The sequence below is a fragment of the Maylandia zebra genome, linkage group LG4 (assembly GCF_041146795.1).
Source record: "Maylandia zebra isolate NMK-2024a linkage group LG4, Mzebra_GT3a, whole genome shotgun sequence".
Lineage (NCBI taxonomy): Eukaryota > Metazoa > Chordata > Actinopteri > Cichliformes > Cichlidae > Maylandia > Maylandia zebra.
Window position 1 is genome coordinate 33,148,145 of NC_135170.1, and position 25,213 is coordinate 33,173,357.

General features: G+C 44.2%; 1 protein-coding gene across 2 annotated transcripts; it reads right to left on the reverse strand.

Moving 5' to 3' along the window:
- Positions 1-1,077: 1,077 nt before the first annotated feature.
- LOC101479163 (uncharacterized) lies at positions 1,078-24,675 on the reverse strand. Of its 2 annotated transcripts, XM_004556358.4 has the most exons (23): positions 24,386-24,675; positions 20,998-21,075; positions 20,849-20,914; positions 20,321-20,472; positions 19,434-19,518; positions 18,503-18,674; positions 15,253-15,439; positions 14,241-14,334; positions 9,585-9,683; positions 8,179-8,235; positions 8,010-8,078; positions 7,831-7,920; positions 7,642-7,751; positions 6,953-7,448; positions 6,750-6,788; positions 6,572-6,664; positions 4,417-6,453; positions 4,184-4,331; positions 3,980-4,097; positions 3,104-3,263; positions 2,465-2,566; positions 1,905-1,991; positions 1,078-1,539 (listed from the first exon to the last, which is right to left on the reverse strand). In XM_004556358.4, exons 1-23 carry the CDS (start codon positions 24,512-24,514, stop codon positions 1,399-1,401), a joined length of 4,809 nt encoding a protein of 1,602 aa, XP_004556415.2. In that variant the 5' UTR covers positions 24,515-24,675; the 3' UTR covers positions 1,078-1,398. The 2 variants fall into 2 exon arrangements, with proteins under 2 accessions (XP_004556415.2, XP_004556416.2); XM_004556359.4 differs by lacking the exon at positions 6,750-6,788.
- Positions 24,676-25,213: the final 538 nt, after the last annotated feature.

Consider the following 25,213-nt stretch of genomic DNA (forward strand, 5'->3'; position numbering starts at 1 on the left):
GGAAAAAAAAATGTGCCAGAAACAAAATTTCCTAAAGTATAGAATTTTGCATATTAATAATTTATTAACTGCATTCTTTTCAATAGTACTATGTAAAATTATGTTCATGGAAATCTGAAATAAACTCCTACGTCACACAAATGGGGCTTTTATTGTGAAATATTCACTTGGAAATCACCTTTAACTTTTTCAGGTATCTTCACTCACTCCTTCTAGCTTTCACATTCTGATTCTTATTTACTGCTGCATCTTCACAAGATGTCAGAATAACTTAATTAAAAAAACTGTTACATTTATCTATTTATTTTTGGTACAAATTATTGCTGTTTTTTATTTTAATTAGAGGCAAAATGACGAAACATGTAGCTCTATGATACGGAGGACCACAACTGCCAAAATAAAGGTAAATGTGTTGATAAAAACTTCTTATATACAGTGGTCCCTCGCTATAACACGGTTCACCTTTCGTGGCCTCGCAATTTTTTTTTTGTGCAACTTCGCATGCTTTTTTTTTTTTTTTTTTTTTTTTTTTTTTTTTACAGCCGTTCTGCGTCCTGATTGGCTGTAGACCATTGTCAATCAATCTCGTGCCTGTCTCCTGTCCAGTACAGAATGCGTTCAGCTCGTCAAATTTACATAAATCTTCGATGCTAGCAGTGTGACTCTGAAGTGCTGTACTGTATGTTTGTAAGTTTTCTCCCCAACAAACACAACAATGTCGATGAAATGTTTTGCACCGTCATAGGCTCCTGCGGGTGCCTTTGGTTTAGTTCTATAATACTGGACTTATTTTTCTACGAAGGTTTGAACTTTAAGAGTGTTTAAACAAGAGAGAAAATTCTGAAAATGTTCGTGCCTGTTTGAGTCAAGTGTATAAAGTGTGTAGTGAGGGGTTTTACGGCCTTAAAACATCCATAATAATTGTAAAAAATAAAGTTGGCTACTTTGTGGATTTCACCTATCGCGGGTTATTTTTAGAACATCACTCCCGAGATAGCTGACGGACCACTGTATAGGAACCCAGTGCAATAATGAAAAGCATTTCACCTTTAGCACAATGGAACACAACATCGCTGGTTCAATGAGACAAATTCATTTAATAAAAATAATAGTTTTACAATAAAAACACTGCAGTGTTAAAGCCTGAATACAAATATAAATTACAGTGCAGCTGTATCAGCCAGAAAAGGAGTTTAATTTAAAATATTTTCCTAAAATGACAAACAACAAAACAAATATTTTACAGTTTTTTATATGGTAATATTCAGCAAATACAAACACATCACAGATTCAGTGTCAGAAAGGTTAAAGCAGTAAAAACATCTTTATCTCTATACAAATCTGAAGTAAACTGTGGGGCGAGGTGGCATATAATGAGGAAATAAAACTGACAAGTCGTCACGGCGACGTCCGTCCCAGCGCCTGATGAGCCAGCCTCAGGTTTTCTCTCAGCTCGTCTGCCTCTCGCTCCGCTTTTGCCCGAACGATGCTCAGCTCCGTGTACATGTCCTTGTACTTCTTTGTCGCGTTCCTCTTGTCCTGTCACACCAAAAAAACAAAACAAAATCTGGTTTATTTAGCCGTTTCGTCCACTCGATTCGATCGGCTCCAGGCACAGATCACCCTCAGTCCTAATTAACACACTCGAACCCTGCAAGTAAGTCACCTGTACACAGATCGTGACTACAGCTAATGTTTGGAAGCCCCGCGCTGGTAGAAGCAACATCATCTGCTTATTTAGTCTGATAGTATGAGCTGTTCAGGCTCAAGCACTCCTTCAGTTCTCAAAATCAAACACTGAGGTTTAAAAACAGATGAAACTCTGCAGCACGGACTGGTTAACTAGCAGATTACAATATTATTAGTAATATTTGTATTATTAGTGCAGCTGCTGTGAAACTGACCCTTTGAGCCGACTGCAGCTCGTCCTTCAGAGACGTGATCTCCTGCTTCAGACACTGGACCTCAGACTCCTTCACTCGCAGCGTGATCTGAAATGAAATGTGTTTTTAACCTTTGAGTCGGCTCACGAGCACATTTACATAGTTTACATATTGTACGTGTGAGCCAATCATGAAAAACCATCATTCTTTATGTGGAATCACCAGAGTGGGTGTAATTTCAGTTTTTACTGCAGTTTGTGTTGATGGAGCCAGAGGGTATCACATGCCGAAAGTTGACACCAGCTCCAGAGTAGCTTTGCATGACTCACAATTCAAAATAATCCTTATTTTTCTGATCCTGGGCCTTGGTGCAGCCTCAGGTTCATCCTCTCCCTGAGCTCCTCTTTCTTTTAAAGCCACCCACCTTTATGCAAGCCTTCTTTTGATTGGCTGCCCCTCTATTTGGACAGCAAAATAGAGGGTGGGACTTCTTCATACTCGGTCCTTTTTAATAACTTTGAATGCTGGAAATAAAGCTGTGGCTAAAATCCTCTCGATGACCATGCAGTAGCCGAACTCACCTCCATCTCGTACACGTCCATCCCCTGACTGAGCGGCAGAGCGTCCTGTTTGGCGAGCGTGCACAGTCTGGTGATCTCTGCTGCCAGGTGGCCGCTCAGCTCCTGAACAAGTAAAAGTGAAAAACAGGAGAAACGATCAAGCTGCTTCACCTCTGACCTCAAAAACACTTTTTTAAAAGTATTTGGAGACATGTTTAAACCCCCACAGCGACAGTCGAGCTCACACCTCTGGTCTCACTGGAGTCTGTGAATATCTTTCGCCTGTTTTTTGACTCCTGCAGCTTTTATTCACAGTGAACAACAGCTCAGCTTTTTAATGTGCGTGCAAAAGATTGTAAAGCCACAAACACTCAAACAATGAATGATTTCTGACATGATCCAAGTACAAAAGTCCATGAATCTACTTAGGAACAGTAAAAACACTGAATTATCCTGATTAGTGTTTCACCAAAGTGTAAACAAAGGCTGCATAAATGGACCTAAACAGAGAACAATCGTCATGTGGAGATTTTTACAATGGCGGCCGCAGACTTAGACGCTAAATCAGAAAGCTGCAGAGGAAAATGAGAGTGATCTGAACTGTCTTTAAATTTCAGGATGTCAGAAGAAGCCGTTAACGGCCTTCATTGTGCGTCTCACCTGGTTTCTGGTCCTCAGGTCCTGGTTTTCCTGCTGGCACTGGCACAGGGCCTTCCTCTCGGCATCCAGAGCCTGGACCAGATGTCCGTTCTCCAGACACTTCAGAGAAAACTGCTGCGATAAAACCTCAAGCTCCCGCTGGCAGGAGGCCAGCTCCTCACTGCAAAGACACACACTGAGAGTCACAACCTATCCGTATTTTCTCTGTTCAGCTCTCCTGTCGGCACACCGAGGTGTTCCCAAACCAGCTGATAGACTCGATCTGTACTGGGCCTGCACCGGGTCCCAAACCCCTCACTGGCATCCTGATCACATGCCTGAAACACCTCAGCTGGCTCCTTTTGATGCAGAGGAGCAGACAAAGGTGCCAATTCTCATCACTGCTGCTTCCCACTCAACTGCAGCGGTTATGACAGGGTGCTGGTTCCCAGTCTGGATCCAGTTTCACTCATTTCCATCAGAAAATAGACTGATTTAGAAACCTGCTGGGAGTATGAGAGCCTGCTGTGATTTACATGTTCTATGTTATGTACGAGCACCTCCTACCTGCCTTCACAGAGGGCAGGTAGGATTTTTTCGGGCTCTGATTGTTGAAAAAAAATATCATGGGATTTAAAACATTTGCCAGCCAGTTCAGTTCAGGCTCTGCACCAGCACCGTGTTGGTGGGGAAAAGGTTTCCTGTGGATTCTGGCACAGAGCTGTGAGCTGCAGGTGCTTTTGTTCTCCCTGTAAAAAACATCTTTGACCACCAGAATCAACAGTCTGCTCTTTGTCCTGACGCCGGCCTGCGGTGATGATTTTTCCAGAATGACATTTTGGTTTAACTCCAGTGTTTCCCTCCTGTCTTGTAAAACCTGCTGGGATGCTCACGTACCTGTGCTGCCTGTGGACTTCCTCCAGGTTTGAGAGCCCATTGCTGTTCTCGAACTCACATCTCCTCTGCACCTCCCTTTGCAGCTCCAGGCGGTGAGCGTTTTTGATGGCTTCGATCGCTGAGAGGAAGAGGAGGAAGTCTGAATATTTGAAACTGAATCGATTTTGGGCAACACCTCATCTCTTACTGGGCGCTTTCCCTCACCTGTTGCAGTAGCAGCACTCTCCTCCTCTAATAGTCTGTCCCTGTCCACCAGGAGGCGCTCCACTTCCTGTTTGTGTCGACGCTGCAGCCCCTCAACCACCTTCAGGTGAGATTCCTCCATGCAGGCGAGTCCACGCTCGCAGGTGACCTGCAGGCACAGCGGACGCTCACACAGGTCACACACAAAGCTCGTGACAGGAAGTCAAACAAAAGTGGATGAAAGCGGCACCTACCTTCAGCTTCTCCGTCTCTTTCTCGTGCTGTAGCTGCACCAAAGTCATTTTGTCCTCGGAGACCGTCAGCTGCTCCTCCAGCTCCTCCACCTTTCTTCTCAGAGCTGAAATCAGCTCCACGTTTCCATCTGGTTCATCGCTCTCCTCTAAGCTTTCATCTGAGACCTTCTGTGGGATTTCCATCTCACCTATCAATTCCTCCTCCTCTTCTTCACTCTCCTCTGCGCCCTGAAGCTCCGCGTCCTGGAGGTAAATCTCATCAGTCTGGCAGCCTGCGTTCATCTTCGATGTGCGTCGTTGTTCAAGGTTTGACAGTTTTGCTTTGAGGTCCTCGTTCTCCTCCCGGAGTTTGGCGCATTTTGAGCAGTTGGCGTATTTAGCCCAAAGCCTGCACAATCGATGGCGGTAAAGTGCTTCGGTTGCCGCCGAGTAAATGAACGACGCTATCCAAGGATGATCTGAAGAGTGAAACTCATACAGTCTGTCTGCTGTCGGCTGGAGTTCCTCGTGCACGGCGGCGGCGCTGAGGGAGGCGGCGAGCTGGTCCAGCATAGACATTTTAATCTGTGTGACGGCTTTGAAACGCTCAAAGTCACTCAAGTCACTCATGCCGCTCTCCTCCTCCGTCTTCGTGGTTTCCAATGCTATATCGTTAGCCTCGCCCTCGCGTCTGCCCTCTCTGCCTTCCTGCGCCGCCTGCTCGGTCTGAAGCAGACGGTGGCCTATGAGCAGCATTCGTGTCTCCAGCACCATCTGTTCTGCCGCCTCGCCGACCCGCACATCTGCGGGCTCGATCAGCTTGGACGGATCCTCCTTCAGTTTCTTCAGCAGCAAACTCCAAAAAGCCTCCTCCCACTCCAGCTGGCTCACCACAGCAGGACTCCTCTCCCCCTCCTCCACCTTCGCCTCACCTCCTTCCAACGTGTCGATCGCCTCTAAAAGTCTCCCCAAAGCGCTCAGCCTTGCGACCATCCCCTCGATCACCTTCTGGGTCTTTTCCTCGGCAGAAACACTTCTGTCTCCTTTCAGCCTCTCCTTCTCTAACTCCTCATTCAGCCTCCTGATGTCAGCCTCCGCCTCCGCCGCTCGTTGGCAGGAAAGTTTCTCCGCTTCCTGCAGCTCCCTGCAGTTCAGCTCTGATTGGTCGAGCTGTCTCTCCAGCTCTGTCAGCTTGGCCTCGGTCGCTTCGAAACACCGCAGCAGGTATCCCTCCGGTTTCTCGTCCCTCTTCTTGTTTTCATCCTCTCCTACCGGGTCGCTCAGCTGCAGCAGCACCTCCGTCTCCCTCAGGGTCTCCTCCAGGGAGCTGATCAGCGTCTGGGCCTCCTGGAGCTCCTGGTTCTTCAAGTTCAGCTCCATCTCCAGATCTTCCACCCTGGTCTTCCCTTGCTGCTCCACCTCAGGGAGGTCACGGGGCTCTGAGTACCTGCTGCTGAGCTCCGCCTTCAGCCTTTCGATCTCGCGGTCTGCCTCCGTCAGCTGGTTCAGCATCTCCTGGTTGCGCTGGTTCAGAGCCTCGTTCTGGCTCGTGAGCAGCTCCACCTCCAGGGAAAGCTTCTCCAGGGTCACCTGATCAGGAGTCACCTGCTTCAGCTGGGACTCGTCTCCCTCTGCGGACTCATGGGCCCACGAGCTGAACTTATCCGCCTGTGTCTCTGAGACAGGAAACAGCTGACGGGCGTCTGCGTGCAGCTGGTCCTGGAGGTCGGCTGTCCTGTCATCGAAGCTCATTCCCTCACTCTGAGAGTGTTGGCTGTCTGATGCAGGTGACAGTAAAGGTGAGGCCGCTGTCTCAGATAATAAATCCTCCAGTTCTTGCAGCTCGCCCCCTGTATCGCAGAGCCAGATGCTGGGCAGCTGTGGTGTTGGTGAAGGTGTTTCCTGGCCGAGCTGCTCCATCATGTTCTGTCTCATGACGTTCTGCTGCTGCAGGAGCTCTCTGTACGCCTCCTTTAGGCTCTTCGTCGGGTCTTTGAGTGGCTTTTCTTTCATATCTGATGGGTAAAAATCAGCTTCAGGACTGACGGGAGAATCCAGCTGGAAAAAAAAAAAGGTCATAAAACTACAGAAACCCGACTGAAACAATCAAAGTCAGTCAAACACAACAAACATCAAACACCAAAGAGTGTCTGAGATAAAAGCTGCTTTCTCACACCTGCTGATGTTGAAATCTTTCTGTGCTGAGCTGAGCTTCCAGTTCCAGTCGTCGATGCTCCGACTCCTCCAACTGAACCTTCAGATCTTCCACCTCCAATAACACAAAGTACACAAAGAGTTAATCTACACAGCCTCACACACCCTCCATCAGGTGAGCCTTACTTTTCATTTTATACCTGTATCGAAAAGAAACAGACGAACTGATTGTATTTTCCCTGTGAGCAAACACAAAAGAATCAACTGTGTCAATTAAAGATATACTTGCAATAATATCTGCATAATTACCTGTTTTTATGGTTTAACTTACACATCAACAGACTCTGAGACAACTTATCATTTATTTCTGGTCATGCTTCTTTAAAACTGAAAGTCCACTCACCGCCTTCCTGTAGCTCTGCAGCACCTTCTCCATCTCCTCTGCATCTCTCCTGTCAGAAAACAGCGGGACCGTCCTCTCCAGTCTGAACATTGTCTTCTCCACCTGCTTCCAGCACTCCTCCATCTCCTCCTCCATTCTCTGCTGCGATTTCGGACTCAGCGCTCGGACGCTGCCGTCCTTTTCTAGCAGAGAGAAGCCCAGCATCTTCTCATACCTCCTCCTCCTCTCCTCGCGCCGCTTCCTTCGCTCCAGGTCACCCAGCTCCAGCGAGCAGGGGGATTTCTGTAGATCGGCGTCCACCGCCGGCTCGCTCTCAGGCTTGAATTCAGCCCAGTCGAAGGTCTTGTAGCGGCCTTCGCGCCGTCTTTCCGTCACGCTGCTGGCTTTGGGGTGAGGCTCGCTCTCCGAGGAGACGTCGGCCGAGGGAGAGTCCTGAGTCACGTCTGGTTTGGGGAGGACCTCAGGTGGGCTGCAGGGAATGTGCTGGCCAGGTAAACTGAGAACAGGATGATTTAAAATTTAAAAAGAATAATCAATCATTTTTATTATCATTTAAGTGCTTTTAGTACGTCAACATTTTATTTTAGCTTCACCTTATCTTTCATCTACTTTTATCTCATCTTTAAATCACCTGTAAACACTTTAAACTGCACAACCTGCACAAAACCTGTTTGATTTGATTTGATCACCTGGCCACATCAGGGGCGTTGGCCGGATGGACGTTCTTCATCAGCGCCTGGATCCAGTTCTTTCGTATCCCCGCGGTCATCGCCGAAAGCGTGAAGACGCCCTTCGGAGTCTGCGACATAAAAACATGTGACTAACCTCCATCTTTAGAGCAGAACATGAAGTGATGACATGCAGAAGCGAAGACTTACGTGGATCTGAAAGCCGTAGTTTCTTTGCACCTGGTACTCAGACACATTGTAACACTTCATTAGGTTGATCTCTCCTTCCAGATCTGAGGCCTGTGAGGAGACGAAAGAAAACGTGGTGAAGATCTGGAAATGCACAAAAACTGTTTATATTCTACTTTATGAAGCCGGGTTTAAAGTACCTCCTCGGCCGTCGAGTCCTTGTAGTATCTCAGACTGTCAGTCGACAACACAAACCAATATTTCTTCCACTAGAGGGAAGCAAAGCACATTTCACACAGGCTGGTAAGATCCTTTAAATCATCACCACAACCTGAAACAGCCAGATTTGGATTACTTTAAAATGTTTACCTGGTCATTTTCATCCAGTTTGACCATCCAGCCTTTCTTGAAGTTTAACAAGTCTGGCTGTACAGAAGATAAAAAATACAAAGTTTGAATAAAACACACAGAAAAGAGAAGAGCTGAGACTGTTTGTTGCTTCCATCATTTTTGACCAGTAGTTTACTTATGTGATCAATTTTAATACTAGACAAAGACAAACCGAGTAAATAAAAAATGCAGTTTTTAAATGATTTGAAAAGCTGACTTCACACTCGGCCACACTGTCAGACCGGCTGGATCAAGAAGTCACTTAAATAAACCTGTCTGACAAAAAGCAGCTGCGATCTCTAGAAACAAAGTCACTGACATCTATCAGTCTCAAAGGGATACAAAGCCATGTCTGGGACTCCAGTGAACCACGGTGAGAGACAAAACTTGGAACAGCGGTGAACGTTCCCAGGATTGGCCGGCCTATCAAAATTATTCCAAGAGACAAAAGCATCCAGAACAACATTTAAAGGACTGCAGGTCTCACGTGACTCAGTTAAGGTCAGAGTTCATTATTCAACATTCAGAAAGAAACTGGGCAGAAATAGCATCCATGGGAGAGTTGAAAGGAGGAAACCACTGCTGACCAAAAAGAAACAAAGGTTTGTTTTTCTTTTGCCCAAAAACGTCTGGACGACCCCCAAGACTTTTGGGAAAAATTCTGTGGACTAACGAGTTGAGTTGACTGCCGTTACGTCTGGCGTAAAGCTAACACAACATTCAGCACCAACAGCCAAACATGGTGGTGGTAGTGTGATGGTCTGGGGCTGTTTTGCTCCTTCAGGACCTGGATGACTTGCCCATCGTGCTCAAAAAACAAAAACAAAATGAAGGTTTTGGAGTTTCGTAAGACTGAGATGTTTTTTTTTAACCACAAACACTTGGTTGCACGGCTTGCCAAAAGTGGCACATTTGGGTGGCAGTTACTTCTACAGACAGGCCCAGGTAGGTTTAGATCGATTTTTAGTACTGTAGTATTTCCATTTGCAAAACTGAGGGCTGGGTAGGAGGGGGGAACTCCACACCATCTCATATTTGAATCAGATATCAGTCTGAGCCTGACTGATCTGTAGGACTGTGTTTATTATGCCACAGGTCAGCAGAGTAGAGTTTCAGCAGTTGGAGGCATGTCACACCTGCTCCACCGACAGCTTCTCTCTGTGTGTTTGCAAACGTTTTTGGTCAAAGCGAGTTTAAACGTGCCTGAAAAGGTCAGAACAGACGACGCTTCCCCTGATGTTTCCTTACAGGTAAGAGGAGGGTCTCTACCTCAGCTTTCTGCTGGGATCAGATCAATAATCAGTATCAGGTATGAGTAAAAAGTTGTGCTTAGAGTCACTTCTGGAAACTTCGAGGCTCAAACTGCCCTCGGATCAGTGGCTCACCGTCATGGCCGTGTCTGATGTCCTGTGGTCCAGAGACCTGGCTCTTCTCTGGGGAGGGGGGGCAACGAGAGAGGACGAATCTCCACACGACTGAAGTTTCTACAGAAGGAAAAAAAAAGAAGCCCAAATTAAACTTATAAGAACTTCCCTCACAGGAAGGCTTTCACTGATGAGAAGACGTGACGCGTTTCCTCAATCAGGACGGAGGCTGTTTGCATGTGCTGCCTGCATTCCACCAACCAGAGTAACCGATAGTCTGGACGCTTGGCACAGACGTCAGCTGTGAGGATTAGGCCCGCCGCGGAGCACCACGGGGAGCCCGGCGGGCTTTTCTCCACTGCCTGTTAAACTCTCACTCGCTGAAGCGGGTCTGACCGTGGAATGCATGAAAAAGGTTTTAGAGGATAAATAATCCCCGGGACTCTGCAGCTTTAGTCTTACTTTTCAAAATGATGCTCCAAAACTCAGAGTGAGATTGCCGCACGCCTGTTATGATCAGATTTCATGCCGGCTCTAACAGCACGTATCAGACTCTGGATTACACGCATTAAGTGAAACAAGGGTCCCCTTTTTTTGTTTACTTGAGCCTCCGCTGTTCAAAAGATTCATTCTTCTTCCTTATATAACCACTTTAAAGGGGAAAAATGTCCAGTTTAATCACAACAAAACATTCTTTGTGGTTTTTTTCCTGGCATTTATATTGAAAAGTATCCAAAGCCCCGACACACGGAGGAGCGCGGCGCTCTGACTGCAGACAGAGCCGCTCCTCTGTTCCCTGAAGGCCTCCCAAAACCGAGGGGGAGGAAGTGAGGAAGAAGAAGAAGAGGCTGACTCGAGAATCTCCAGACAGGCTCTTTTGACCTTCTCATGACTAGAAAAACAAACGCACCCAAAGACACATAAATGAACGCGTGGGCCTAAATATTCTGCTGCTGCTGTATTTAAAAAGTAAATCCTCTGGAAAAGGAGAGTGTGTTTAATCAAAGATTAACCGCGGCCACTGAGACGACCATCTGTGATTTAACAATGTTTCTGCAGCAGCTCCGGCTGCTGAAAACAACGATTTACTGTGAAAGGAGAGAACAAACTAAAATAAAGAGCTGAAGGAAGCAGACTAATGTAATGCACTCACGCTGTTTACTCACTGTACACGACCAATTTAAAAAAGATCACCAGCTAATCCAACGTGTACATCTTTGAGCTGCAAGAGGAAGTCGGAGTACCTGGAGAGAGCCCAAACAGGCCTCGGGGGAACACGTGAACTTCACACAGAAGTTCTCAAACTTGAGTGTCCATGCCACCTCCCCACCGGCCCAGCGGGGTGACAAACAAACCCATCAGTCTTTTACAGCTGAGGGGAAAAGAAACTTGCCTGGAGACGGCAGCCTGAGATCTGACTGTCCGTTATAAAATCCATTCATCCGTTTTTTTTACTGGTTCAGAGACACCTGTCCCAGGTGGGGTAGACCTCAGTCGGTTGGGGGGTGGGGTGGCAGTGAACCCGCTTAGAAATGTGAAGCCATGTGTGACCATTTTGGATGTGAGGATGGAGAGGAAAGTTGTCAGCTAAACTTTATGTGTACAATGCACAAACACAGACTTCTTGCAGAGTCAGCACACAAAGCGAGCCATGTTATGAGTCATAAATAAATTTAGAGGCACCAACAACACAATGACAGTTGACTTGAATTAGCAGACACCAGTGAGCTCCAGTGCCGGTGTAACTCACTGGGTAAAGCAGGGATCTCATGTGCCGTAAGGCTAATGCCTCAGGTGGACATGAGAGGAGGGCCAGCTTTTGGCTGAAGGTTGCTGCTCGGTCGATGGTCCCTCTGTGAAACAGCGAGTTAATCTCATGTGTGCTGCACAACACGCTGCCCACAGGCCTCTCCTGCTTCGTTTAATGGACTCTCCTTTAAATCTGCTTTTCTGGCTCATCAGGAGGAATCTGAACTACTAAACCCTCCTTTCAGAAACAGAAAATCCTGAAAACATTTCTGGATATTTACTACAGTGAGCCCAGTTTAACAGGTGATCTCGCTTTAAGTATCATCCGTGGGAATGTTTGTGTTTTGCAGTCACACAGACTCCTGCTGGGGTTTGCTCACCTCCTTAATCACCGGGGTCTAGCCCTGACACACTGACTAGCATTCACAAACAGATGTGCGCTTGGAAACCGGGAGGCGCTCATTCCTCCGAGTTTATCAGTAAATACATGACATCATGTGTTTCTTCAGCCCGTCAGCAGCACTTCAAGAGAATCGCGAAGAATCCCCGAGCGCCTCGGGTCCTCACATTTAATTGGTTTATTCCGAATCCCTGGAAAATAAAGAGGAACGGCGTCTGAACTGCTTCAGGGCATCAAAACCAGTTCTGCTCACAGTGAATCACCAGCCTCCCTCCCACCTGCCGACACATGTGCTCGCTCATGTGAAGAAAGTCATGCCCGGACACGGCCCGAACGGCTCGTCCACGCGTTTCACGCCACGCTCTCATCACCGGCTTAGACCGAATGAGCGCTCTGAAGACCTGAACGGGTCCTCGGGTTGTTTACACCCACACTGACAGACTGAAGCAAACAGCCTCAGACTGTAATTTGGGAGTTTTCCTAACTCTCCGTCTAACTCTGGGCAGCGTTTGATCAGGTCGGACCTTCGGCCTCAGAGTGACGTCTTTCATGGATAACACCTGGCTGCTGCCTGAGTCATGTTCAAACCAGTCCAACCTCGCGGCCCGTCCCGGTGCAGCCTGAGCACAGCTGGATACGACGGCTGGTCTGAATCACGGCAAACCCACGCTAGGATTAATCATTACCTGTTCACGGTTAGCCAACGACCACAGGCAGGAAGCGGGTTTTTAATTGTTGGATGCCGGCGTTGAAGGACTTAAAATTTTATTTTCTCCATCACGTTTTTATTATAAGCTCTGCGCTCCTGCACAGCCTCACCACAATAAACGATTTCACTGAGAATTTTTCTCATCTTGTTGTTTATTGTTACTCTTTTCTCACCGGGTTAAAACTAGGCCTCTTTTGTAATAATGTGAAACCAACCTCCCAGTTACACATTACATAACAACACTGTCTCTGTGTTTGTTCTTGTCTTTAGTTTTCTAATTTTTGGATGTTTCCGTCTGTCTGTGCCGTCACCAGTTCACAGCGCTCTCTGTCTGTATACTGAATATTACAGTGGCCAGCGGTCAGTACGGCTGCCCGCTCATGGCAAAAACATCATTTATTTACCAAAATTATTAAAGAACACCATCTTTTTTGTTTTTAAAGGGGCATTCCTTTAACTTTAAACATGATTCAAATGAAAAACATTCGTTTGAATTGTTAAAAAGAAAATGTGGGTTATTAAGCAGAGACCAGAGCCCAGCGGTGTTTTACAGATGAGCTGAATATGAAGCCTTCTCACACCTCACAGGAAGAAGGTTGTGGGTTTGAATCCAGTGGCTGGTTGGCTATGTGGTTTTTTTTGTGTCCACACAGGACTATGAGTGTTTCACTCTCTTACTCCTGTGATACTGACGACCTGTTCAGGTCTTCCTTCTCCAATAATAACTGGATAGACCAGGTTCTAAATATCGTCGCCCAGTTTGACAACAAAGAAAGAAAACCTCACTCAGATATTTTAACTGAATCTTTCTCTTTGCCTCCCAAAGCCAGCCAAGTTCCGCAGGAAGGCCACGAGATAAATACGTCCCATTGTCTATTAAGAAACTTGACGGTTAAACTAGTTTTAAAGAATGAGCTGTGTTTGTAAACCAGGGTTGTTATGATGCTAGATTTTCAATATCAGGAAAACCCTTGAAGTGTGATGCCATTTTCACTTCCACAGGTGAAAAGCATGGTATAAAATTAAGAGACAAATGTATTACAAACATATTAAATAACATCAATGATGACACTATCTTTAAACTGTAAACCAAACACCCCACAGGCACAGTCAGCACGGTGGTGGGGGGATGACGATTTGGGCATCTTGCAGCCTCTGAGTTGATGATGAGCTTCTCTTTATAATCAGTCAGATGTGACTCAGCAGCAAATCTACAGCAGACTGGCTGAAAAGGAAAAGAACGGAGGAGCTGCAGTGTCCCGGTCAAAGTCCAGACCTCACTCTGACTGAAATGTTGTGGTGGGAAGAAGAACAAAATGCCTCCACAGCGATGTTAAAGACTGTTATTTGAAGTTAGACCTGCTAAAGGTGACTGTACAAGCTACTGAACACTGGGATGTACTTTGTTTGTCTCAGGACTTGAGTTTTTTCCAGAGTCCTGGGAAAACTTTCTTTTTCTCATGGCTGCATAATATTGAGTACTGTTTCATAAATGCATGAACATGCAGAAACCTGCAGAAACTGAACGACACGCCCCATTAATCACTGACTTTAAAGAGGGCTTCTCACAGAAAACCTGAAACATGCTGGAAGGATTTCACTCTCCAATAAAAATATTTTCTATTAGAATTTAGAGGATATTTGAAAAAACTTTATGAAACTCAGCACGCTTGAAGATGAAGATGAAGATGGGGTAAAAGAAGCTGGACGTCGCAGATTTTTGGGCTCACAGTTTCAGACACTCACACTGACCACTCATTTAAAGAGAAAGGAAAACAGATGCAGGTTCTGTGTCACAGAAGCAGTTTTTACATCTCACCTCTCGTTTGTTGGTACGAGTCTCGCTCCTGCCCGTCCTCAACATGGATGCTCCCGTTTCCTGCTCTTTCCTGGTGGCCTCCGATCTGTTTTTGCTGGAAAACAGGAAGAGCTGATTAGATTCTCCTTCCACTCAGGTACAAGGACCTTAACGGGATCCTATACTAGTCTGTGGATGCTCTCCTGCTCACATTCATCCTCCGGGATTTCAAAAGGTCAAAAATGGCATTTTTCTATTAAATCGAGGCAAAAGTCACCAAACAGAAGAACTATAAACCCAGACTTGTGGTATTCATATAGATAAGGACACATGAGGCTGTGTCACCTTTAAAGTAAACCTGGATGAACCTGAAATGAACTGAGTGTTTCTTCTTGTCATGTCCAGCACACTGTGGGGGCTTTTTATAAGAGGCCGGTTTCTTTAACTCCTTTCTGAATGTGAGGATTTGGTGGGTTCAGACACTTCCGTGCCCTCAAACTGAGGTTCGTTCCCTGACTGGCAGGCAGACTGTCAGTGTTGAGGTCCTGAGAAACAATGCCGAGGATATCTAATTACACCAGCGTTTTGGAATTTCTGACCTTATTTGGGGGGGAGGGATAAGGATTTTGTGTTTTCGTTTCCCAAAAAGGCAACAAGAGCGAAGAGCTGACATGATTTCTCCTCACGTGACCCGTTCGCATGCTGCTGGGGCACAAACTGGGAGGGTTTCTCTTGGCTAAATATAAAAATGCAGCAGTCAGATCTCTAATGGAGGGGTAGAGCGTGAGGCTTTGATCTGCCGTTTAGCGGTGTGTGATGCCTGTTCGGCTTTATGCTGGGGGAGGCATTGGATGTCCTTTGTGCTAATTGCTTGCACATTTCTCTGCCAGTGCACTTTAAATGGCTCTGATGAGTTACCCACAGATTACACACAAACATAAATAAGAAAAGAAAAAGCTGCTTGCTCCAAAACACGAAGATTTATGTAATCATAAGATGTTTAAAATGAGCAGGAAGCAGCTTCGCTTCTAACCTCCCGTACTGCCTCTGGTTCTTGTTGTTTGCTGATGTTTGGATGTTGTTGGGTTCAGTCAGCCGGTTGTTTCTGCCGGTGTCGGAGCTTTCAGAGGCCGCCAAGTCTGAAGACCCGACCGAGCCGCCGAAGCCGGCTGAGGTCAGAGAGCCCCTGGGGTCCAGGCACAGGTAGGAGGAGGCGTTGCCTGGAGATAAAACCAACACAAAAAAGTTTCAGACTGTTAGATCATCAGAGAGCAGGAACATCAAACCACAGCTTGGTTTAAGTCCACGAAATTAGGCGTCCCTTTGCCATAAAACCTCAGCCAAGCTTTATTCACAAACCACAAATCATTTCACTCATCCCAACCTTCTCCCGCCGGCTTTTAAGGAAACACCAACACATCAGTGTTTTACCTCATTCAGCACCATTTAAAATAACAAAAATCACAGTTTTTTACCACTCTGATAAAAAGAACAATGTCAAGCTGATGCTTTATATTCAGACTTTTATCAGCTTGTCATCACTGCATCAGTTCAACAGTGCGATAAGCCATAAATCACAGGGTGAAAGGAAAATCACTGCCCCTTAAAATCAGCAGATTTTCACTCTACAGTAACTGTGTAGTGTACCTTCACACTACACAAACAGTCTGAGTTACAGGCCCTCAAATACACAAATCTGTCACTTTCTTCTCTTTAACTTTTTCAGCTGCTTTCGACTTCCTACAGTTTCTGCTACACATTCAACCCACTTCCACCCCAGCTCCACCTTTTCTTGCAGTTTCTGTAATAATTTGTGTCACATAGGCAGCTCTGCATATGGAAATAACCTTCCTTTGGCTGCGTCTGAATGAAATTTTTTTTTTTTTTCGCGATGAGCAAATGAATTAAGCAGAAAGTTAAATCCGATCATTCTGTGTCTATTTTTAATGACTTTAAAGCAGCTTCTCTTGGGAAAAACACGCAGAAAAAGTCATGCAGATGGTTCAGGTGTTTTCGCTTCCTCCCCATTGTGGAGAGGATAATCCCACATTTAGAGTTAATGCTGTAAAGTTGCTATGGTAGCATCAACAGAGAAGTACTCTGTTTACTGTATGACAGCCTATTAATCATTTTGTTTTGGCTGCTACGATACAAAGAGACCGTTAACACTGACAACACTGTGAAAGCGCAAAAATAAAAGCAAAGCCCGACTAAAGAAGCAGAAAAGACAGATTTCAAAGATTTCCCGTCGAGTTTAAGTCAGTAAATTTTCTCTAATGTGCAGGTCTTAATTTAAGTATTCGACTTAGGAAGCTTTGTGGGGATATATGTTACTCATGCAGTGTTGGAAGGGTTATCAGGCCCTTTGTAAAGATCCATAATTCGACAGTGAGAAAGAGTCACGGGTGGAAAATATTCAAGACACTTTGCAGTTTTTCCCAGGAGTGGACGTCCCAGCAAATTCACCCCAAGATCAGGTAATACTCAGGGAAACTGTAAAAGACCCAAGAGCTCCATCTCAGACTCTGCAGGCCTCTGTCAGCATGTTAAAGGTTAAAGTTCATAACAGTCCAACTAGAAAACGACTGAACAGGTGCGGCGTGTTTGGAAGTGTTGCCAGGAGAAAACCGCGGCAGCATGGTTTAGTTGGCAAAGCTGCATCGACTTCTAGAACAACGTGCCGTGGACAAGCGAGGCCAATGTGGAGATGTTTGGCCACGGGACCTGGGCCCCTTGCAGTCACTGACTCAATCACGAACTCCTGTGTAAACCAAAGTATTCTAAAGTCAAGCGTGAGGCGTTCTGTATGGCAGCTAAAGCTTGGAGCAAATGAAACAGGACAATGATCCTCAGCACAGCAGCAAATCTCCAACCTGACTGAAGAGCTAAAGAGCTGTGCATAAATTAAGGACTGCAAACTTCCATAAACTGAAGCCACACTGCAAACAAGACTGGACCAAAGTTCACGTTTTCTGCCGATACTGATAAAGTCGTACAGAAAACGATTGTTTTGTTGCTGGTAAAGGTGGTTCTACAGGCCGCCAAAAAACCAGGCGCACTTTTTTCACAGGACTGCACATTCACCAAACGTTTAAACATTTTATTAAAGACAAAAGAAAATCCACTCTGTAAAAAACTAAAAAAAACTTTGACATGTCAACAATATGAAACAACAAGTCTGAACTCGGGTTTATCGGATTTCTGTTTGCCTAGTCTGGAAACAAAGAAAGCATCAGCATGTACTGATTAGTGTACTTCTTGAACATTTATTGACAGGCAAAACAATCGAGCCACAAGCCGTCATCATCATAACTGATATCTGTTCAGTGCAAAGGTAGAAGACTCCCTTTTAAGCTGATTTAAGAATAAGTGGATCCATTGTGATTTTACGGTTGCCGCTAACCCTTATTTGTAGCAATAAGTCTGCCGACTATTTATTTAATTATTCCCTGAACCTGCACAACTAACGGTCAAGTTTTACGATCTTTTATTTTTGTCTAAAAATGGTTGAGAGCATCTGTAGAGCCATTTAAAAAGTATTTGTTTCTGAAAACGCAGAGCTTTTAAACTGGAAGGTCAAAGAATCAACTGACTGAAATCTCAGCTGATGTGTTTGTTTCAGTAAACATTAGAAATCTCCAAATGTTGAAAACATAATGAAATGGGATAAATGTGCAAAAGAAATTAAAAAACTGGATGAGTTCCCCAGAGGAGAGCCTGTTAAGCAGGGGAATCCTGACAGAGGGAGCTTTGTGTTTAGCCTCCATCTCTCTAATGAAGCAGCCTGTAGTCAGAGTCAGCAGGAGTTAATCCAGAACTTCATTATGGGACCTTTCCAGACTATGCAACAAGCCTGATGCCAGATGGGCACTCGTGTCCATTTTGTCGCAGCCTGAAGCTCCAGCAGGGAAAAATACCTGCCCTGTGCCGAACATCAAGCCCATTAGGACTTGTTTAAGAGGCCTTGGAGGGCTCATGTCTGCCGTTTGGCTTTTATGATGCCTGAAGGTCAGAGGCTCAGGATTTCCTGCACATCTCTCCAAGTAACTCCACTTCCTGTTAAAACAGAAACTCATCCAGCCCGTTCCCCCGACTTCCCGCGAGTGAGCGCTCAGCCGGTACGCCTGGTTAGAGGAGGGTTAAACGAAACGGACAAATAAAAATCTGCGAGTGTGCGAACATCTGCAGGACGTTAGGATGGTGCGAGAGGACAGGAAACGGCTGTGATTGGCTGATAGACATGAAAGCCTGTGTGTGTGTTTGTATGGTTTCCTCCGCTGCACCTGCAGGGGTCCGCTCAGGGCCCAGATGTTCGGTGTCCGTGACAGTCCAGATGGGAGTCACATCTGGCCCCCCGTCCCGCTGGTCTTCCTGCCACTGGCCGGGCTCTGGGCGGTCCCTCCCCGAGGATGGAAAACTCGGATCGGTTGCTACCATTTTTGCTGGACTGGGCTCCTGAAGTTTGTTAGAGAGACAAAGAAAATTCACACTTTTAACATTAAATTAATACAGGTACAATAATGTGGCTGTAAATTAACAGTTCATTCATGTTTGAAAACAGATTCTGTACAATAACAGACACTTTAAACATTCTCATATGCTTCATTCTGCTCTAAACACTAATTTTTTAGACACTGTTTTCTACTCTTGTCACTGTGTCTCTGTGATGTCATGGAGGGGGGATATGCCTAATTTCTGACCACAGATCCACAAACTACCTGCTGTTTAGGAGGGGCAGCCAATCGGAGGAAAGCTGGCTTAAACGGGGAGGAGCTAAAACACATTATTTCAGAGTATTTTCAAACAGAGGATGAACTGAGGGGCTGCACTGAGGCTAAGAGTCAGATAAATAAGGATTATTTTGATCTGTGAATCATGCAAAGCTGGTTTACTGTTACATATTTTAGAAAGTCACCATGAACTCCTCTGATTTCACTCAGAGTTCTCTAAACTCTTTTCTTCTGTCTTCATTTGGAAATGAAGTTGAAACTTTCAAAGGCATCAGAAAGTTTCTTCCTTGGTGTTTCTTTCAGGTTTTCACTGAGGAAGTATCGTCTAAACGTCTCCTGACAGGTGATTATTTACTGGCACATTTGTGGTTTTCATCTTAATAAGACCAGTCTTGATTCTTTGGTATAAACTTGTCTGAAATAAGTCTCATAATCAGCATGCATGAACACAAAAACTGGACACTTTAACACATGAGCACAATACCTGGTTGGCCACAGGCTCAACTTTGCGTTTCTTCTTCTGATTCTGTTTGTGAGTTCGCAGATAAACCCCCAGCTGCTCACTCCACCTGGAGACAAAACATGACACAATGCCATCAGGACGCCTCTAAATGTAATTCTTTTCAAAATAAAAGCCTCCAAGTAGGTATAGAAAGCTACCAGGATGACAAGAGGTATGTGAGAGTTTCTAAATGTGAAGCCCTATTTAGATCAGAGTTGTCACGCTCATTTGATCTTGAGGAATGAAACTGAGCTTTCTCTCATTGTAATAAAGTTTAACTACACATTTCATCTTAATATAATAATAAGCAGAGTAATTTCAAAAATCTATTTCAGTTTTTGTACATGATAAAAAATCCTTTTGCAGTAAATGAAAGAAATATGTCAGCATGTCTCTTGACTTAAATTGTCAAAAAAACAAACCTACTGATAAAAATGGAAAAAACAGTAACTTATTAAATGTATGAAAAAGCCGTTAAATGTCCGGGTGGCCTTCCATAGCCATCCAGGGGGCCAGACTGTAGATTTTACTGGGATGATTTTGGTCCCTGAGTCTTATGTTTGACATAAAACAAGACCTGAGTTAGACGAATTTATCAAAATGCACTTATATGTCCAGTTTTCAAAACAAAAGACTGTAGTTAGATACAGGAAGCAATGAAGATGCTTCAAGGCTGTCAGAATTTCAGAATAAAGGCCCTTAGTTAGTCATAGTAAATTACTGCTGGCCTTTAACATGCCAACTTTTCAAATAAAGGCTTTTTTTTTTCAACTTATGTTTTCAAGAAAGCTTCTCCCTTTTTGCTCATTTGTGCCCACACATGTCAGCAATCTCTTTTTTTAACGCTACTCTGAGGTTTTTATACCGACCCATTAATGATGTCTTTATTGTCACCACGGATGAATACTTCCTGCTCTGGGGTGACGATGCAGAGGGCGTTCTTCTGGCCCGTCCTGGGCTCTGCATCGAAGATGTCTGTGCACACGTTCACGTTCACCGTCCCCTGTGGCAAAGTGCTGGGCTGCAGGAGAATCAGAACATCCAAATTATTCCTCCAGGGGTCAAAGAGCGAGTTAAGACGTCATGTTTACTAAAACTTCAGATTATGGCCGCTAAACAGAAAGCAGTTTGTGGTGTGAAGTGTGGAATGAAAGGGAACGGGATTTAAGGGGATGACAGAGAAACAGAGAGGGGGGATGTGTGCATTAAAGGACGGGCTAAGCCCACATCATCTGCTGTGGTTGTGTGCACAACATCTGGCTTAAAGATGCCTTCTGGATCCCAACAAAACATACAGTAGATGCAGATGCATGCACAGGCTGGGGCTTACTGTACACTCCGTGTTATGTTTTATGTTTGCATTTGTTTGTAATTTTAGTATCTGTGCTGTTTCTCACCAGCTCATCCAGAGCGAAGCTCAGGCTGCCGTCCTCGTACAGGATAAAGAAGCGCCGCTGCCATCTCTGACGATGAAGGACAGGAAACTAAAATCACCACAGGATCACACTAATGCCACACTCGTGTGTTTTTTAAAAAGTTGACCTACCCTTGACCTCTGCATCGGGTTGTTAAAATCTGTCCCCTCTGGAGCCAAACACAGCCAGCCTGCATAGATGGGTTTGGCCTGGAAGGGCACAGGACAGTGATGTCATATATAAGTCAGTGTTTTGAACTGTGTGGATTTGATGCCTGTTGTTATTGTTGTGGGATTTGAACCTGTAGTCTGACAACAGAAACATGTACAAACCTGCCAAAAACACCTTCTGTTACGTCGTGGATCTGTGGGCTCTTTGTTTTTCCTCTTTCAATATTCACATGTTTGTTTGTTTGTTTTTTAATTTAGAAATATAAAGCGTCTCAGCAGGTTTAAACTTTTTTTCTGAGTGACAGTACATCAGTGATCCAGCACTTTGTAGAACCACCTTTAGCAGCAATAACCTGATGCATGGGTAGCCACAAAACTATATCACAATATTTCAAGAAAATGTGTAATAATGATATTTATGAACATTGAAGAAAACACTGGCAGCGCTCAGTAGTACCCCTCAGCCTCCTGATAGATACACCTATGGGATTAATTTGAAACTCCTACGTCGCTTCGTTCTTGAGTTATCACATTCAGAAACTTGGGTTTCCACTTTACCCACCTGCCCGCCCTGCCGGCAGCGTGGCGGCAATATCAGCCTTTTACATCTGACAGATAAAAAGCAGCTCACAGGCAGCAGAGCAAAACAAAGGGCATTTTCAGTCCATGTTCTCTGATGAGACAGAATAACTCATTCAGCAGTACTGTAGTGCAATAACAGTGCCACAGCATAAGTCAGATGTAAGCACATAAATAGCCTGGGATGTGTTTCCCCTGGTAATTTTCAGTAAAAGTACAGAATAACTTATTCAGACTTTAGTTTAAATTTACAAAAACAACCTTGTAACTCTTCAGGAGCTGCACAAAACCCTCATAACAAAACAGAATCACACATATCTCAGACTTGCATGGTTGTGGGGGACGTCTGGCCCACTCGTCTTTACGATGTCACTTCAGTTCATTAAGGTTTGCAGCACTGCTTTACGTTCAGCTGTCTGCAGGTCCGACCACAGAGTCTCAGTCAGTTTGAGGTCTGGACTTTGAGTTATTCCACCACCTTGAGTCTTTTCTTTATCAGCTGGTGTGTTTTGGATTATTCTCCTGCTCAATCACCCAGATTGCCTCACATCTGACTCTAGAACACGTTGGTATGAGGAGTTCACAGTCTACTGAATGAACACAAGGTGCCCGAATCTTCATCCTTCCACCACTGTGCTGACAGTTGGTATGAGGCATTGATATGTTGATATGATAAGTCTGGTTGCGTGCATTGTGGTCAAACATCTCCTCTTTACTCTCATCAGTCTAAAAACATTGTTCCAGAAAGCTTTGCAAACATAAGCCCTACAGATATTTTCATTTATCCTGGACCTCTTCCAAACCATCCACACTTGTTCAGTCTCTTTCTAATTTTACACTCATAAACTTGAACATTTATCCTGCTAGCTGAGGCCTGTAGAGACTGAGACTGAGTTCTTGGGTCTGAGCATTGATCAGTAGCACCTGGGTGGTGTTTGCCCTCTAAGTGAGGTTGTACTTAGTTTTCACTTTTAACTCATGCCATGCTTTACACATTCGCCTAACAAGCAAAAGATCCCTGGTTTTGATTCCATGGGGAGACACAAATCCCCTTAGGATTCAGTCAGGAAGGACATCTGGCCAAAAGAAAAAAAATCTGCTGTATCAAACATGGTGAGCTACCCGCTGTGGTGACCCGAAAGTATTAAATAAACATATTTATATTCTTTGTGCTTCCTCCTGTCTCAGACACTTGGGTTCTTTTGTTTTCAAAGTCATTTTAAACATTAAAACGCTGGGGAAAAGTGCCACAATTACAGCAAAACAAGGTGGTTTTCTCTGAGCCTGCAACGTCACTGGAAAACCGTGTGTGGTGTTTGCAGGTTTGATGAACGGTGTTGAAATTACAGGGCCCGGCAAAAGCAGGCGGGAGGGGGGACACAAAGTGATGGCATATTTGAACAATGTGAGGCATGTAGGAAGCTGTCACTATCACCTCCTTACATCACCTCGCCTTCATAAGCGTGTTTTCAGTCCTGACATGTTTTGCTCAGCACTAAGTACACAGGGCTGAAGCACGCCTGGTAAAAAGATGATGTAATTTATTTTTTCCTCAGGCTTTTGTTTGACAGATTGATGCATTTAAAAAATTTACAAGTAACAGAAAACCAATGAATTCCCAGTCGTTCCTTCATAAACAGAATTAAATCTTTTATTCCATTAGATTTGCTTAGTAACTATTTATAAGTACTGATCCCAAAATACAAAGCAACAACCCTAACAGCACACCTTTAACTGGAATAACAGTTAACAGAATTAACAGTAAACACTATCTATGCATTGATGCATCAGTCTTAATCACATCATGTAATTTAATCAGAGTTCATTTACATATTCGGGTTTCCAAAGACTGCTACTCTGCAGAACAATGGGATAAGGGACTGCAGGGAGGTTAGTGTAGTGGGGCTGGGTGGTGAAATCACAGAATTAGTCATGACTTTTAATCTATTCTGGGTGCAGAGTTTCAATTTTTGTTTCTCCCTTGTCCTAGGAAACTCATTACCCAGCCATATTTTTGCATAGCTGTGGAAGCATTTTTCACATAATAAAACAAACCCCGATCCCTTACCACCTACCTTAGTTATTCATTTGGACACAGCTCCTAACATTGATGAAATGGTTTAAAAATGAACTAAAAACTTAAAGTCAACATTTCTTTTTAAGTTTTTTACATTTGTAATATTTTAGGCTATATAAAATTATACCATATAATCTAAAAGTAAAGAAATATTTAAAAAAAATCATGTTAAAATAAATAAATAAATAAATAAATAAATAAATAAATAAAGAGAATATGTTACATAGTAAATCTAGAAATCCATTAATTAAAAACGTAATAAAAAATAAACCGTTGGTTTGGTAAAATAAAGATTAAATAACTTTAAAAGTCTGATTTTTATGCCGAAGACCACGGAAAATAAGTTTTATTTATAGTTTATAGTTTTATGTGGACCTTGTGGACCTTTCGACTTGAAGGGAGGCTGATGTGGGACTTTTATATATTCTGGGAGACATGGGACACTTTGAATATATAGACTTCCTGACAAGAACATTTCAGAGATAAAATAAAACAAAATATGACCTTTTCTGATTCTTTTACTGATCAACCAAAATGAAATCTTAAAGTTAGCATCTTCATATTTAATATTTGCATGTTTTTAGACTAAAGCTGGCGGTTTAATGATAACATTTTTTATCCAGAAAGCTCACTAATCCAAACAAAAGTGGCTAAACGTTATGACAGGAGCACCTGAGGTGATCGTGAACTCACCTGCTCCAGGTCGTGGTCGTTGAGCAGATGGAGCTCGCGCGACTTGAAGCAGTTCTGACATTTGCTCTTATTAAAAATATTCGCCTGGAACTTGCTGCAGGGAGTCGCCGCCGCCTTTTCCCCGGACATGTTTCGGTGAGCGCCGCTTCTCCTCCGCGGGGACAGATCCAGACACGGCCCGCTCTCCTCCTCCTCTTCTCGTCTCCCAGTTTAGTAAAGCGGTTTCTCCTCGAACAACATCTGTCACACTGAGCCGCGCGCTCCTGTCGTCATGGCCTCTGACGTGATACCGCCACTCCGCTTCCGATCGAAACCTTCAAAATAAAGCTGGTTTTTAACGGTTTGTTTTAGCTTTAAGATAAAACACACTGCTAAAAAAAACACATACAGCTATTACACATCCATTAAACCGTAATGTTTTATAAAAAAAAAGAGAAAGGTAGAGTTTACAGCGTCATCTACTTCTCTCACAGCGGCTTAAGTAAGACCTGCGCTCAACTTCCGGCTTACACCTACAAAGTAAAATCGATTATTAATGGAGTTTCCTTCCTTAATTCTTAATTTTTACAGAAATGAATATTAATTAACTAATAATGATTGATTAATAATTAATTATGTTTAAAACAACATATATTTGAGCAAAGTTGAGGATAAAGTTTGAAAAAAACAAAGCGGCGAAATCACCTCATCTTCCGGTCACACCTACAAAATAAAACTCATTATTATAGTTTTTTTTTTTTTTTTACCATTTTGTTTTTCAAAATACTTCACTCCAAACACACACACACACACACACACACACACACACACACACACACACACACACAC

Coding starts and splice junctions, on each gene's coding strand:
- LOC101479163 (XM_004556358.4), bottom strand. CDS start 24,514: ATGTCCGGGGAAAAGGCGGCGGCGACTCCCTGCAGCAAGTTCCAGGCG. Junction 6,665..6,749: donor TCTGTTTCTTTTCGATACAG/GTATAAAATGAA, acceptor GTGTTATTGGAG/GTGGAAGATCTGAAGGTTCA. Junction 1,992..2,464: donor TGGACGTGTACGAGATGGAG/GTGAGTTCGGCT, acceptor ATTTCATTTCAG/ATCACGCTGCGAGTGAAGGA.